This window comes from Oncorhynchus keta, chromosome 14, assembly GCF_023373465.1.
Source record: "Oncorhynchus keta strain PuntledgeMale-10-30-2019 chromosome 14, Oket_V2, whole genome shotgun sequence".
Classification (NCBI taxonomy): domain Eukaryota; kingdom Metazoa; phylum Chordata; class Actinopteri; order Salmoniformes; family Salmonidae; genus Oncorhynchus; species Oncorhynchus keta.
Genome location: NC_068434.1, coordinates 16,761,834 through 16,776,577, shown reverse-complemented (window position 1 = coordinate 16,776,577; position 14,744 = coordinate 16,761,834). Strand labels below are relative to the sequence as shown.

The following is a 14,744-nucleotide window of genomic DNA, read 5'->3' as shown; positions in this document are numbered from 1 at the left end:
GAGGTGTGTTTTATAGAGTGATAGACATGGAAACAGCAGAGGTGTATTCTATAGAGTGATAGACATGGAAACAGCAGAGGTGTGTTTTATAGAGTGATAGACATGGAAACAGCAGAGGTGTGTTTTATAGAGTGATAGACATGGAAACAGCAGAGGTGTGTTTTATAGAGTGATAGACATGGAAACAGCAGAGGTGTGTTTTATAGAGTGATAGACATGGAAACAGCAGAGGTGTGTTCTATAGAGTGATAGACATGGAAACAGCAGAGGTGTGTTTTATAGAGTGATAGACATGGAAACAGCAGAGGTGTGTTTTATAGAGTGATAGACATGGAAACAGCAGAGGTGTATTCTATAGAGTGATAGACATGGAAACAGCAGAGGTGTATTCTATAGAGTGATAGACATGGAAACAGCAGAGGTGTGTTTTATAGAGTGATAGACATGGAAACAGCAGAGGTGTATTCTATAGAGTGATAGACATGGAAACAGCAGAGGTGTGTTTTATAGAGTGATAGACATGGAAACAGCAGAGGTGTGTTTTCTGTGTAATTAGCAGCACAATGCAGACTGGCAGAATGGCAGTGCTCAGACTTCAGTCGTTGGGAAAGAAGGAGGTAAATACGTGATCACCTCTCCCCACTGATTAGGCACCTCTAATGAAACGAGTTCAATACTTTGTTAATGGGAGGAGAGCCTGACAACAGAAACACTTGTTTATTTCAGTGTTGAAGTTAAAGTTTCACAGACTGGATCTGAAGTATGAGTTGCTCTACAGTACGGTGACAGACAGTACGGTAGCAGACAATACAGTGACAGACAGTATGGCGACAGACAGTATGGCGACAGACAGTACAGTGACAGACAGTACAGTGACAGACAGTACAGTGACAGACAGTATGGCGACAGACAGTACAGTGACAGACAGTACAGTGACAGACAGTAAGGTGACAGACAGTACAGTGACAGACAGTAGGGTGACAGACAGTATGGTGACAGACATCACCGTACTGTCTGTCACTGTACTGTCTGTCACTGTACTGTCTGTCACTGTACTGTCTGTCACTGTACTGTCTGTCACCGTACTGTCTGTCACCTTACTGTCTGTCACTGTACTGTCTGTCACTGTACTGTAGAGCAACTCATTGTACATGTCAAAAGATTTAAGTTGGAGTTCTTGACACACTCAAACCGGTGCGCCTGGCACCTACTACCAAACCCTGTTCAAAGGCACTTACATCTTTTGTCTTGCCCATTCACCTTCTGAATGGTACACATACACAATCCATGTCTCAATTGTCTCAAGGCTCCCCCTCCCCTTCATCTACATTGATTGAAGTGGATTTAACAAGTGACATCAATAAGGGATCATAGCTTTCACCTGGTCAGTCTATTTCAGTCTATGTCTATGTCAATGTTTTGTACACTTGTACAAAACATTGTGTAATTACCCAAACTCAACGAAAGCCTGCTCGCATTTCAGTGAGGTTGCTCCTCTGACCAATATGCTCTCTGTCTCTGTGTGGGGTTAGGTAGGATGGTATTACATGATAAGTAATTAAGCTGAAGACAATAGTGTGTGCCTGGTGATTGATTAGATGAGTGACTGTGTGTATGTTGTCATGCTGACTGTAAAGTCTTCCATCCTGACACCACTGAGTTTATGGCTGACGTTCAATGGTGGGGATCAGCTTACCATGTGAGTGAGTGAGTGAGTGAGTGAGTGAGTGAGTGAGTGAGTGAGTGAGTGAGTGAGTGAGTGAGTGAGTGAGTGAGTGACTGACTGACTGACTGACTGACTGACTGACTGACTGTGAGAGATGGGATGAGTCTGTAGCCTGATCAGGGCATGAGATGGGATGAATCTGTAGCCTGTGCAGGGCATGAGATGGGATGAGTCTGTAGCCTGAGCAGGGTAGACCTGGGATGAGTCTGTAGCCTGAGCAGGGTAGACCTGGGATGAGTCTGTAGCCTGAGCAGGGTAGACCTGGGATGAGTCTGTAGCCTGAGCAGGGTAGACCAGGGATGAGTCTGTAGCCTGAGCAGGGTAGACCGGGGATGAGTCTGTAGCCTGAGCAGGGTAGACCAGGGATGAGTCTGTAGCCTGAGCAGGGTAGACCAGGGATAGAGTTTAATGGCTTAAAATAAAGGTTACAAATATGGCAGAAATACTGAGCTCCTTGTATTCAAATCAAATCCAATTTTATTTGTCACATGTGCTGAATACAACAGGTTGACCTTACAGTGAAATGCTTACTTACAAGCCTTTAACCAACAATGCAGTTTTAAGAAAAATAAGTGTTAATTCAAAAATAGGTAAGTAAAAAATGTAAATAACAAACAAGCAGCAGTTTGTTAGCGAGGCTTTATACAGTACAGGGGATACTGGGACAGAGTCAATTAGCTCTTGAAATATGCAAACTCAATCATTATTTTTAAATGTATTTTATTTATTTATTTATTTTACCTAGGCAAGAACAAATTCTTATTTTCAATGACGGCCTAGGAACAGTGGGTTAACTGCCTGTTCAGGGGCAGAACGACAGATTTGTATCTTGTCAGCTCAGGGGTTTGAACTTGCAACCTTCCGGTTACTAGTCCAACGCTCTAACCACTAGGCTACGCTGCCGCCCCAGCTCAGTTATAGTATAGAGAACTAGCTGTTTCTCTATGAGTCATACTACTTTAAAGAAATTACTGTGTGAAATATGAATGGATGTGAAATAGGACTCAATAAGATCAACAACTGCTGCGCACAATCAGGCAGATGTGCTTATTGCCGTTTTATGGTTATTTGAATGTTGACTATAGCTCTTCATTAGTTAGATGAAGAGGCTAAAATTGTGTTGTTGCCTAGTATTAATGGCTGCTTCTCTCAGTCCAATCCAGTGAGTCCGATGGTTTAGAAGAAACTACTACTGTAGTTTCTATTATGACAGATGCTGTGGTTCATTATGTTGTAGGTAAATACTTTTTAACACTTGTGCACCCAGGCAACGCAAACGGACACACACACACACACATGTTGTTCCGTCCTATGCAATCCTGACACACACACCTTTTTCTGATGCAAATGCGTTTCCATGGCACCTGGCTGCATGGAAACATAAAGTGTTTATCCAAATCAGCTGCCACATCCATCATACAGCTCAGTCTTCAACACCCATTACAGTCCCGTGAGGCTCAGTTGTTAGAGCATGGTGCTTGCAAAGCCAGGGTTGTGGATTTGATGAAAATGTATGTGCTCTGGATAAATGTAAAAAATGACACTGTCCTGTCCAACAACAGAGCTCCGCACCTCTCCATGCTAACCAGCTCAGTGTTAGCCAAGGAAGCGTACAGTGACTCATTACGGCTATACGTTTTCTCCAGGCAGATTACATGGTTACGAACAACTCCAGGCCAAGCCGACTCCTAGGGAATGCAGAGGGGTTTCTCAGCAGCCGCGGGGTGACTGGTTTGTGTGACTTTTGTCATTAAGGGGGATTGTCATGAAATTTTGGAAAAAAGAGGTCCCCATTAACTGTTTCACTCATGCAGCCAGTGTCACTACCACGGAATGACCTGCCAGTGTCAATGACTTCCTGGGACCTGCCAGTCACAAATGGTGAGGTCAGCAGAGAATGACTGCCAGCAGACTGCAGTGGCTACCACGTGACCTGACACTAGCTGACGGGAATGATTGTCACTACCACGGGGATTGTCATGAGTGGTCTAATAATGTTGAAAGCTGCTATGTAAAAAAAGAGGTGGTAACACAGAGTGGAAATGACCTGCCAGTGTCACTACCACGAGGAATGACCTGCCAGTGTCACTACCACGAGGAATGACCTGCCAGTGTCACTACCACGAGGAATGACCTGCCATTGTCACTACCACGAGGAATGACCTGCCAGTGTCACTACCACGAGGAATGACCTGCCAGTGCCACTACCACGAGGAATGACCTGCCAGTACCACTACCACGAGGAATGACGTGGACTCAGTCCCCTCATGGACTCAGTCCCCTCAAGGCCACACTACTTCATCTGCCACAAGGTCTCACCTGGCGTTCCACAGGGTCTCACCTGGCGTTCCACAAGGTCTCACCTGGCGTTCCACAGGGTCTCACCTGGCGTTCCACAGGGTCTCACCTGGCGTTCCACAGGGTCTCACCTGGCGTTCTACAGGGTTTGATTTTGGGTCCGCTACAGTTTTAGTTTATATATGTTATCCCTTGGCAGCGTTATCAGAAAACACAGAATTGATTTTCAATGCTACGCAGACGATACACAACTTTACTTTTCTCTGTCGCCAGAAGATTTTCACTCCACGGATAAACGATTAGACTAATAGTGATTTAAATACTTGGATGGCTCACAGCTTCCTACAGCTAAATCAAGAGAAGACAGGTACTTTTTGTTGGAGACAAAGCACAGAGAGAGAATCTGGCCACACATTTTAATTCATGGGCAATAAAGATAAAACACAAGGTAAAAAACGTAGGTGTCATTTTAGATTCTTAACTCAATTTCAAATCACACATTTGGATTGTGACCAAAATAGCTTTTTTTCCCCAAGTGAGGAACATTGCCAAGGTGCGTCCGTTTCTCTCTCCGGCTGATACAGAGAGACTCATCCATTATTTTACTACTGTAATGCTCTCCTGTCTGGTCTACTCAAGAAAATCATTGGTCAACTGCAAAACATACAGAATGCTGCAGCATGGGTACTGACTAAGACCAGACAGAGAGCACACATTACACTGGTTTTAAGGTCTCTGCACTGGCTGCCTGTGAGTTGTATAATTCATTTTAAGATTATTCTATTGGTTTTAAATCAATCCACGGTTGTGCACCCCTATACATGTCAGACATACTTTTAAGTTATGTACCCAGTAGGTCCCTCAGGTCCTCTTGTACTGGCCTTTTAACTATCCCAAAGCCTAGGACCAAGAGGCATTGAGAGGCAGCCATTAGTTATTATGATCCCAGCCTCTGGAATAGCCTGCCAGAGAACCTGAGGGGCACCAAGAGGCATGGAGAGGCAGCCATTAGTTATTATGATCCCAGCCTCTGGAATAGCCTGCCAGAGAACCTGAGGGGCACCAAGAGGCATTGAGAGGCAGCCATTAGTTATTATGATCCCAGCCTCTGGAATAGCCTGCCAGAGAACCTGAGGGGGACCAAGAGGCATTGAGAGGCAGCCATTAGTTATTATGATCCCAGCCTCTGGAATAACCTGCCAGAGAACCTGAGGGGGACCAAGAGGCATGGAGAGGCAGCCATTAGTTATTATGATCCCAGCCTCTGGAACAGCCTGCCAGAGAACCTGAGGGGGACCAAGAGGCATGGAGAAGCAGCCATTAGTTATTATGATCCCAGCCTCTGGAATAGCCTGCCAGAGAACCTGAGGGGGACCAAGAGGCATGGAGAGGCAGCCATTAGTTATTATGATCCCAGCCTCTGGAACAGCCTGCCAGAGAACCTGAGGGGGACCAAGAGGCATGGAGAGGCAGCCATTAGTTATTATGATCCCAGCCTCTGGAACAGCCTGCCAGAGAACCTGAGGGGGACCAAGAGGCATGGAGAGGCAGCCATTAGTTATTATGATCCCAGCCTCTGGAACAGCCTGCCAGAGAACCTGAGGGGGACCAAGAGGCATGGAGAGGCAGCCATTAGTTATTATGATCCCAGCCTCTGGAACAGCCTGCCAGAGAACCTGAGGGGGACCAAGAGGCATGGAGAGGCAGCCATTAGTTACTATGCCCCAGCCTCTGGAATAGCCTGCCAGAGAACCTGAGGGGGCTGAAACTGTGAACATATATAGGGGCTTTTTAAGTTGTTGAGTTTTTGTTCTTTTTTTGTTTTTTATCTTATGTTTGTTGTGTAGTAAATATTTCAGCTTTTATTTTCATAGTTTTAAATATTTTCCCCGGTGAAACACATTGCATTGGAGTCCATGTCTGAAATGTGCTGTTTAAATAAAGCTTGATTTGATAAGAAGTAGTGATATGAGTGTGAATTCAAAGATGTGCATACAAAACTTGCTACGCACTCAGTGGTTGAAAGATACCTTTTATGTGCATGGTTGTGTATGTGTGTGTGAGTGTGCGCGTGTGTGTGACGCATGACCCAACGCATGACCCAATCCCAGAGAGCTGAAATGGAATCTCCTTTTCTGGCAGCCAGTTCATGCTGTGGAATATCTTATTGAGTATTTACTCTCATCTCTCATACAGGAGGAGTGAAACTCTCTCATCATAATTCCTTATTCATGAGGGATCAGGTCTACTCTTTTCTAAGCATTATGCAAAGCAGCAGCCTCTGACAGTAGATACATCTGCATCCCAATATTCCCTCTGTAATACATGACTTTTGACAAGAGTATGGCCCCTGGTCAAAGGTAATGCATCCATACTGTAGGGATGCAGACCTATATTAAAGTGCATTCTGGGAAACTGTGAGGTGCTATTTCAATAGGAAAGAGGGATGTTGGCAGAATCCTTTTTTTTTGCCTCCTGTCTAATAATTTCTCTCGATTCGACGTCTGGATGTGATGATTTAAACTAAAGGTAAAGAGGACAGCTAGGTTTCAGAAGGGGTTTGTGAGGTAGCAGTCACACTGGTTTGTACCTGGAGTTTGTTTGTGCCTTCCTGGCCATGAAGCAGTGTGCTCTCTCACCTGCTTATGCAAATGAAAATGTATTTGCTGAAGAAGTCACTGTTGTTGACCTCTGTGGTGTCTATGTTACAGTGAGTATGCCCTAGGCCTAGACAACTTCAGGAGAATTGTTCTGGATACCATCATGCTGTTTCAATGCATCTCCACACTCTGTTAAAGAGGAGTTTGCATAGAGCTTGGTATAACATGGCGAAAACTACTTTGTCATTCTGTATGCAAAACCATTTAATTGATTGTCTTATGCTATTCAAATGTTGTTGCAGGCCCCTTTTGTGTTTTTATTTGCATATGGAAAAACAAAAACGTGGTCCACGTTGATCCACAAATAAACGATGATTCAGTTGGATTTTCCTTTTGAAAGCATTAGTTGAATTTCTTTGTGTAGGGCAAGCTTGCTCACTCTATCACACCCTGTCATTCACTGAGCCCTACATTTCTCAAGAGCCAACCAAGAAAGTCTCTACAGTTGTCAGTTTCACTTTGTTAATGAATTCCCAAATACCTACAATAATATTCGGAGTTATTTTATTTCAGAAGTCATCCCATGGAGGCAGGTTTCTCTAAGATATCTCTGTCCTATATCAGATATCCACAATCACTTCTACAGTATTTACATGAGATCAGTTGTGTCTGTTAGTTTGACCTGAATGACTGTGATATCAATGACTGTAAAACCCATTGCTATTTTTTTGTGTATTCACAATGTGTATCTGCCATCTTGAGCATTTGTCCTGGGCAGCGTACTGTATTTGTGTATTATCTTGTGTAAAGAACTCTGTTCATCCATGCACTCTGAACTGACCCTGCCATTCCACACAGGTTTGTGTGTACCCACCTTACATGCCCCTAGGTCATCTGTCTATTCACTCTAATTCATAGCTGTCTCTTATAATATATACTATATATACAAAAGTATGTGGACACCCCTTCAAATTAGTGGATTATAAAATTAAGCACACTGCCATGCAATCTCCCTAGACAAACATTGGCAGAAGAATGGCCTCACTGAAGAGCTCAGTGACTTTCAGTGACCTTTTTGTTTGCATTGTCATAGGATGTCACATTCCCAACAAGTCAGTTCGTCAAATGTCTGCCCTGCTAGATCTGCCCCGGTCAACTGTAAATGCTCTTATTGTGAAGTGGAAATGTCTAGGAGCAACAACGGCTCAGCCGCGAAGTGGTAGGCCACACAAGCTCACAGAATGGGACCGCCTAGTGCTGCAGCACGTAGTGTGTAAAAATCGTCTGTCCTCAGTTGTAACACTCACTACCGAGTTCCAAACTGCCTCTGGAAGCAACGTCAGCACAATAACTGTTCGTTGGAAGCTTCATGAAATGGGTTTCCATGGCCGAACAGCCGCGCACAAGCCTAAGATCACCATGCTCAATGCCAAGCGTCGGCTGGAGGGGTTTGTCCGACCTCACTAATGCTCTTGTTGCTGGATGGAATCAAGTCCCAATAGCAATGTTCCAACATCTAGTGGAAAGCCTTGCCAGAAGAGTGGAGGCTGTTACAGCAGCAAAGGGGGGACCAACTCCATATTAATGAGTGGAGGCTGTTACAGCAGCAAAGGGGGGACCAACTCCTTATTAAGGAGTGGAGGCTGTTATAGCAGCAAAGGGGGAACCAACTCCTTATTAAGGAGTGGAGGCTGTTATAGCAGCAAAGGGGGAACCAACTCCATATTAATGAGTGGAGGCTGTTACAGCAGCAAAGGGGGAACCAACTCCTTATTAAGGAGTGGAGGCTGTTATAGCAGCAAAGGGGGAACCAACTCCATATTAATGAGTGGAGGCTGTTACAGCAGCAAAGGGGGAACCAACTCCTTATTAAGGAGTGGAGGCTGTTATAGCAGCAAAGGGGGGACCGACTCCATATTAATTTTGCAATGAGATGTGAGATGAGCAGGTGTCTACATGCTTTTGATCATGTAGATATTTAGTGGTAGAGCTACTTTATGTGGATTGGATAGATTGGTCTGTCTGCTTAAGTGTGTCTCTCTATGCAGGGCAACAACTTGTATTTTCATTGGTATGCTAACTACTTGTGTTGTAGTGGATGATTGTCTGGTTAACTTCTAGTTGTGTTTCCTTGCAGGGCATCAACATCGCGGGGTCAAGTAATGCTGAGACCGCTCCTCCTGCCAACCCAGGGATGTACCAACTGGACATCACTCTAAAGAGGGGACACAACCTCGCCATCAGGGACAGAGGAGGTATCTCTATGGGATCCATCTCTCTCTTTCTCTATCTCTCTGTGGGATCCATCTCTCTCTATCTCTATCTCTCTGTGGGATCCATCTCTCTCTTTCTATCTCTCTGTGGGATCCATCTCTCTCTTTCTATCTCTCTGTGGGATCCATCTCTCTCTTTCTCTCTCTCTCTGTGGGATCATCTCTCTCTTTCCCTCTATCTCTATCTCTCTCTGGGAACCATCTCTCTATCTCTATCTCTCTGTGGGATCCATCTCTCTCTATCTCTATCTCTCTGTGGGATCCATCTCTCTCTATCTCTATCTCTCTGTGGGATCCATCTCTCTCTATCTCTATCTCTCTGTGGGATCCATCTCTCTCTATCTCTATCTATCTGTGGGATCCATCTCTCTCTATCTCTATCTCTCTGTGGGATCCATCTCTCTCTATCTCTATCTCTCTGTGGGATCCATCTCTCTCTATATCTTTCTCTATCTCTCTGTGGGATCCATCTCTCTCTATCTCTTTCTCTATCTCTCTGTGGGATCCATCTCTCTCTATCTCTATCTCTCTGTGGGATCCATCTCTCTCTCTCTTTCTCTATCTCTCTGTGGGATCCATCTCTCTATCTCTCTTTTTCCATCTCTCTGGGATCCATCTATATTTCTCTCTCTCTCTCTTTCTCTATCTCTCGGTGGGATCTCTCTCTCTCTCTCTCTCTCTCTCTCTCTCTCTCTCTCTCTCTCTCTCTCTCTCTCTCTCTCTGTGGTATCCATCTCTCTCTCTATCCCTCTTTCTCTCTCGCTGCTCCCGAGTAGCGCAGCGGTCTAAGGCACTGCATCTCAGTGCTAGAGGTGTCACTACAGACTCTGGTTTGTTTCCAGGCTGTATCACAACTGGCCGTAATTGGGAGCCGGGGTAGGCCGTCATTGTAAATAAGAGTTTGTTTTTAACTGGTTTGCCTGGTTTCATAACAAAACAAAAAAAATAAACTCTGTGGGATCCATCTCTCTCTGTTTACCTCTTTCTCTATCTCTTTAGGATCCATCTCTCTCAATTCAATTTCAATTTAAGTGGCTTTATTGGCATGGGAAACCCTCTCTCTCTCTATCTCTGTGGGTTATATCACTCTCTGTCTATCTCTGTGGGTTATACCACTCTCTCTATTTCTGTGGGTTATATCACTCTCTCTCTATCTCTGTGGGTTATATCACTCTCTCTCTATCTCTGTGGGTTAAATCACTCTCTCTATCTCTGTGGGTTCTACCTCTCTATTTTTCTCTCTGTTTGGATTTCTCTGTGGATATCCTCTCTCTTTCTTTATGGATTTTCGATCTCTCTCTCTCTCTCTCTCTCTTTCTCTCTCTGGATTCCATCTGTCTTTTTCTGTGAATTCTCTCTCTCTCTCTCTCTCTCTCTCTCTCTCTCTCTCTCTCTCTCTCTCTCTCTCTCTCTCTCTCTCTCTCTCTCTCTCTCTCTCTCTCTCTCTCTCTCTCTCTCTCTCTGTCTCTCTCTCTCCCTCTCACCCTGTTTCTTTGTATCTCTCTCTGTCTTGTAGACTACTCATTAGGACTGCTAAAATAGGCCTTTCCACATCCAGCAGCAGAGGGCTATAATTGCAGCCTGCATCTGGTTTGCTGACTGTTAAAGTAACTGTACTCATAATCTTATACTCATAATTGTGGCTGAAGCAAAACAATAAACTGTAAAACAGACCGTTTAAAAAATGCTTGCTTTTGCACCATAGAAGATGAAGGCCAATCAGCGTTCTACTCGCATGAATATTTTTAATGACCAGTAGGCCCACACCATTTTGTTTTTGGGGTATGCCCACTCCATTCCAAAACAGAAAAGCAGTTTTTTTAACATACTTCATTAGATTTTTTGGGGAAGAAAACGATTCCACTCTTATTGCAATTAATTATAGGTCATATTTCATGTACATCTGGAAATACTGGACAGTTACTTTAATGCAATGATCATAATGGGTGTGAGCCGAATGCAACCAAATGCACAGAGATGTCTGTCTGTGTATCAAAGAAATACAGCACTTCGTTTTTGTATTTCTTACAGATTCAACAAGTCAATTTAATATTTTTATTGGATCCTATTGAAAAGGAGGTTCTCCCTTTTCTCTTAAGCTATAAAGGGATAGTAAAATGAAATAGCTCTTTACTATTTATGATCGGGCTCTTACTGAATCGAAAGAGGGAAAACCGATGTGATCTCTTACCAAGTCTCAGAAGCAGAACTGCTGTCCTCACAGGTGTTGAAACAGTAATACTCAGAGAGCAAAAGCTCCATGCCCCTCCCTAGGAGTCTGGCAGGCTATAGCTCAACCACTCTATGGGACATCACATTGGTCTATCTCAGTCCAGGCACGGATCAGCAGTGTGTGTGGGAGAGCGTTGGTCTACAGCCAGGGCACCAGCAATAGAGCAGTCTGTCTCAGAAACCAATGGGACCCCCTGACAAGTGGAGTAGGTATACAGGAGGCCATAATTCTCATTATCTCCTCACATAGAGCTCAGGCTATTACACCTGACATATAGGTGAGAATGAGATCCTATTAGACCTGTTATAGAGGGGAGAATGAGATCCTATTAGACCTGTCATAGAGGGGAGAATGAGATCATATTAGACCTGTCATAGAGGGGATAATGAGATCCTATTAGACCTGTTATAGAGGGGAGAATGAGATCCTATTAGACCTGTTATATAGAGGGGAGAATGAGATCCTATTAGACCTGTCATAGAGGGGAGAATGAGATCCTATTAGATCTGTCATAGAGGGGAGAATGAGATCCTATTAGACCTGTGACCTGTAATATGTATCTTTGTCACATAACTGCTATAATGCATCATTCTCCTGGACCTAAGGCACTCACCCCTGTCCAAATTAGCTTCCAATGACAACCTCTGGTGAGGTACTACATGGCTGTGACCAGGTGAAGCCCCACTGTCTGCTCTCTCCCAGGTGGTTGGGTGTTACTGGGCGATGGTGATGGCGGGGCACAGCCACAGAGGTGATGTCCCCAATATAGCACACTACTTTAGACCAGAGCCCATAAGGCACCATATTCCCTATATAGTGCACTACTTTAGGCCAGAGCCCATAGGGCACCCTATTCTCTATATAGTGCACTACTTTTGACTAGAGCACTATGTAGGGAATAGGGTACCGTTTGAAACACAGCCAAGACTATAGTATCATGACCACTGGACCTGGTAGGACAGAGACCAGATCACCAGCTCTAAGTCTGGCTGATGGAGTGTACTATATACATGCTGAGGAAATTAGAACAAGTGGGTTGGGTGTTTTGTTTTTGTTTACTGTAGAGCAATAGTAATAGGATGCATAGACATGACACAGGTAATGTGAGTGTAGCTTCACAATTCATGCTTTTAAAAAGTTTACAATTGAATCACAGAAGTTGTTTGTTTGAGTATTTCTACTGTGAAAGCTTGTTTTCTGAATGAAGAGTCAGGGTGGGCGTGGCTTTGGTTCAGGTGTCATGTGCTTGGAGAGGCTGTTCTTGTTGTATGCCCTTTATTATGAAATTTAAAGGTGTGTGTGTGTGTGTGTGTGTGTGTGTGTGTGTGTGTGTGTGTGTGTGTGTGTGTGTGTGTGTGTGTGTGTGTGTGTGTGTGTGTGTGTGTGTGTGTGTGTGTGTGTGTGTGTGTGTGTGTTGTGTGTGTGTGTGTGTGTGTGCAAAAAAGGTGTTAGGTGAACAATAGGTAAGTAAAGAAATAAAACAACAGTAAAAGGACAGGCTATTTACAGTAGCGAGGCTATAAAAGTAGAGAGGCTACATACAGACACCGGTTAGTCAGGCTGATTTAGGAAGTATTTACATGTAGATATGGTTAAAGTGACAATGCATATATGATGAACAGAGAGTAGCAGTAGCGTAAAAGAGGGTTTGGCGGGTGGGACACAATGCAGATAGCCCGGTTAGCCAATGTGCGGGAGCACTGGTTGGTCTGCCAAATTGAGGTAGTATGCACATGAATGTATAGTTAAAGTGTCTATGCATATATAATAAGCAGAGAGTAGCAGCAGCGTAAAAAGAGGGGTTGGGGGGGCACACAATACAAATAGTCTGGGTAGCCATTTGATTACCTGTTCAGGAGTCTTATGGCTTGGGGGTAAAAACTGTTGAGAAGCCTTTTTGTCCTAGACTTGGCACTCCGGTAACGCTTGCCATGCGGTAGGAGAGAGAACAGTCTATGACTGGGGTGGCTGGGGTCTTTGATAATTTTTAGGTCCTTTGACCTAAAAAGGTCCTGGTATAGAGGTCCTGGATGGCAGTCAGCTTAGCCCCAGTGATGTACTGGGCCGTACGCACTACCCTCTGTAGTGCCTCACGGTCAGAGGCCGAATAATTGCCATACCAGGCAGTGATGCAACCAGATGCTCTCGATGTTGCAGCTGTAGAACCTTTTGAGGATCTCAGGACCCAGGCCAAATCTTTTTAGTTTCCTGAGGGGGAATAGGTTTTGTCGTGCCCTCTTCACGACTGTCTTGGTGTGTTTGGACCATTCTAGTTTGTTGTTGATGTGGACACTGAGGAACTTGAAGCTCTCAACCTGCTCCACTACAGCCCCGTTGATGAGAATGTGGCTGCAGCACAGCATAGCACACAGCCACCAGTCCTATTACCTCAATATGGGGCTCAATATGTTTGCATGTAATAACTAATAACTATGTAAACGTGATATTCCGTTGCTAATGGGAGACACTGAAGTCTAGAATGTATTGTGAGAGAGTTGTTGAACTTTGTCTGCTCCCTTTTGTGGTATTGCATACGGCCATGTTGACTCAAATAAACATCTGGCTTTATTGAATCTTCCTCTGCTGTTTGTTCTACCTTGTCATTACCCTCAACTGAGGCATTACCATTTTCAGATATCCTGCTATGTCATTATCTACTCTATTCCATACATCTTCAAATGTCATTTTATTTCTTTATTTTTCATAATCTTTCGATACTACCTCTTTTATAGATGATTTGTTTTCTGTATTCATCCAGTCTCACCGTGTCATGCTTCTTACCCAGGCAAAATATGCCAGAGCTACCACACACTAAATGATACTTCTCTTCAATTGTGTGGATTTTGTTTTGTTTGTCGCTACTTTATCACTACTCTGGACGGTTCTGACTTAGAATATGTGGACAACTACAAATACCTAGGTGTCTGATTAGACTGTAAACTCTCCTTCCAGACTCATATTAAGCATCTCCAATCCAAAATTAAATCTAGAATCGGCTTCCTATTTCGCAACAAAGCATCTTTCACTCATGATGCCAAACATACCCTCGTAAAACTGAGTATCCTTCCGATCCTTGACTTCTGCGATGTAATTTACAAAATAGCCTCCAACACTTTACACAGCAAATTGGATGCAGTCTATCACAGTGCCATCCGTTTCGGCACCATAGCCCCATATACTACCCACCACTGAGACCTGTACGCTCTCGTTGGTTGGCCCTCGCTTCATATTTGTCGCCAAACCCACTGGCCCCAGGTCATCTATAAGTCCTTGCTAGGTCAATGGTCACCATAGCAGCACCCATCCGTAGCATGCGCTCCAGCAGGTATATTTCACTGTTCACCCCCAAAGCCAATTCCCCCATTGGCCGCCTTTCCTTACAGTTCTCAACTGTCAAAGACTGGAACAAATTGCTAAAATCACTTAAGCTGGAGACTCCTATCTCCCTCACTAACTTTAAGCATCAGCTATCAGTGCAGCTTACAGATCATTGCACCTGTACATAGCCCCTCTGTAAAGAGCCCATCCAACTACCTCATCCCCATATTGTTATTTATTTTATTTATATATTTAAAAAACAAATGTTGCTCCTTTGCACACCATTTTCATTACTT

General features: G+C 44.1%; 1 protein-coding gene across 3 annotated transcripts in view; it reads left to right on the top strand.

Annotated features, from left to right (window-relative positions):
- LOC118394024 (multiple C2 and transmembrane domain-containing protein 1) overlaps positions 1 to 14,744 on the top strand; it is a 288,690-nt gene that overhangs the window by 91,896 nt on the left and 182,050 nt on the right. For all 3 annotated transcript variants that reach the window (XM_052461210.1, XM_052461209.1, XM_052461208.1), the window contains exon 2: positions 8,762 to 8,879. In XM_052461210.1, the coding sequence (XP_052317170.1) occupies positions 8,762 to 8,879 (118 nt within the window). The remainder of the gene's footprint in view (positions 1 to 8,761; positions 8,880 to 14,744) is intronic.